This window comes from Octopus bimaculoides, chromosome 4, assembly GCF_001194135.2.
Source record: "Octopus bimaculoides isolate UCB-OBI-ISO-001 chromosome 4, ASM119413v2, whole genome shotgun sequence".
NCBI lineage: Eukaryota > Metazoa > Mollusca > Cephalopoda > Octopoda > Octopodidae > Octopus > Octopus bimaculoides.
In genome coordinates this window covers 107,859,396-107,860,338 of record NC_068984.1, presented here as the reverse complement: position 1 = coordinate 107,860,338, position 943 = coordinate 107,859,396, and the positions used below count along the sequence as shown (strand labels likewise).

Genomic DNA, 943 nt, shown 5'->3' with positions numbered 1-943 from the left:
ACACACACACACACACACACACACACACACACACACACACACACACACACACATATATACTGACATTCGCATTGTCACGTCAGTAGTATCTAATTGTTGCTACTTGATTTACCTCTACTAAAAAAAGACAAGTCTTGACGTAGGTTTGGGGTAGTGATTAGAAAACTGTTGATTACAGTAGGTACGACGTTCGAAACCAACACGAGATTTTAGCACATCCCCCCCTCTCTATCTATCTCTTTGAGTGCGCAATCGCACTCATACCGCACGCCTGCATATCAATACAATCTAACATTTTGTACAAATTAAGAAATAAATTAAACTTTCCAAATATAATAAAATCCCTATGAGGAATGAATGAAAAGAATAATATAATTCTACTCACCAAAACATACTCCGCAATATTTTGGACAGAAATCACGTGACCAACGCTGGTAACCATCACATATTTTCAAACCGAATGAGGCACATGAAGCAAGCTTATCTTTGCAGACTGTAAAATGACATACGTGTGCATATTTATTATATTCTTATATATTTGTATATATATATTTATTTATTATAAGGGCACACAAGGCACCTACCTGCTATTACCAACCATTCATATTTACCGCAGATAATAATAACAAAAATAATATCTACATGAATATTCACTTTTGAATATTTATTCCTTATATATATATATATATATATATATATATATATATATAATGACATACATATATGGTGACGTATGTATAAGTCAGGATTAAACAGCGAACATTAAATATAAAGGAAGTTCAAACATTTTAAAATTCTTGTAAACTAAGTTTTGGACTTTTGATTATTGAGTCAATATTCTAAATATAATCATAATTGACTTCGTTTTGTAGTTCCTTTGCAGAAGAAAAACAAAATCCATATTTTATTTGTGACTAAGGATGTGAAATTGTTGCTATTTGTA

The 943-nt window shown here is 31.2% G+C and overlaps 1 protein-coding gene across 1 annotated transcript in view; it reads right to left on the bottom strand.

Annotated features, from left to right (window-relative positions):
- Positions 1-377: 377 nt before the first annotated feature.
- LOC106875414 (collagen alpha-1(XII) chain) overlaps positions 378-943 on the bottom strand; it is a 10,520-nt gene continuing 9,954 nt past the window's right edge. Inside the window, exon 4 of the mRNA XM_014923539.1 lies at positions 378-493. Within this exon, the coding sequence (XP_014779025.1) occupies positions 378-493 (116 nt within the window). The remainder of the gene's footprint in view (positions 494-943) is intronic.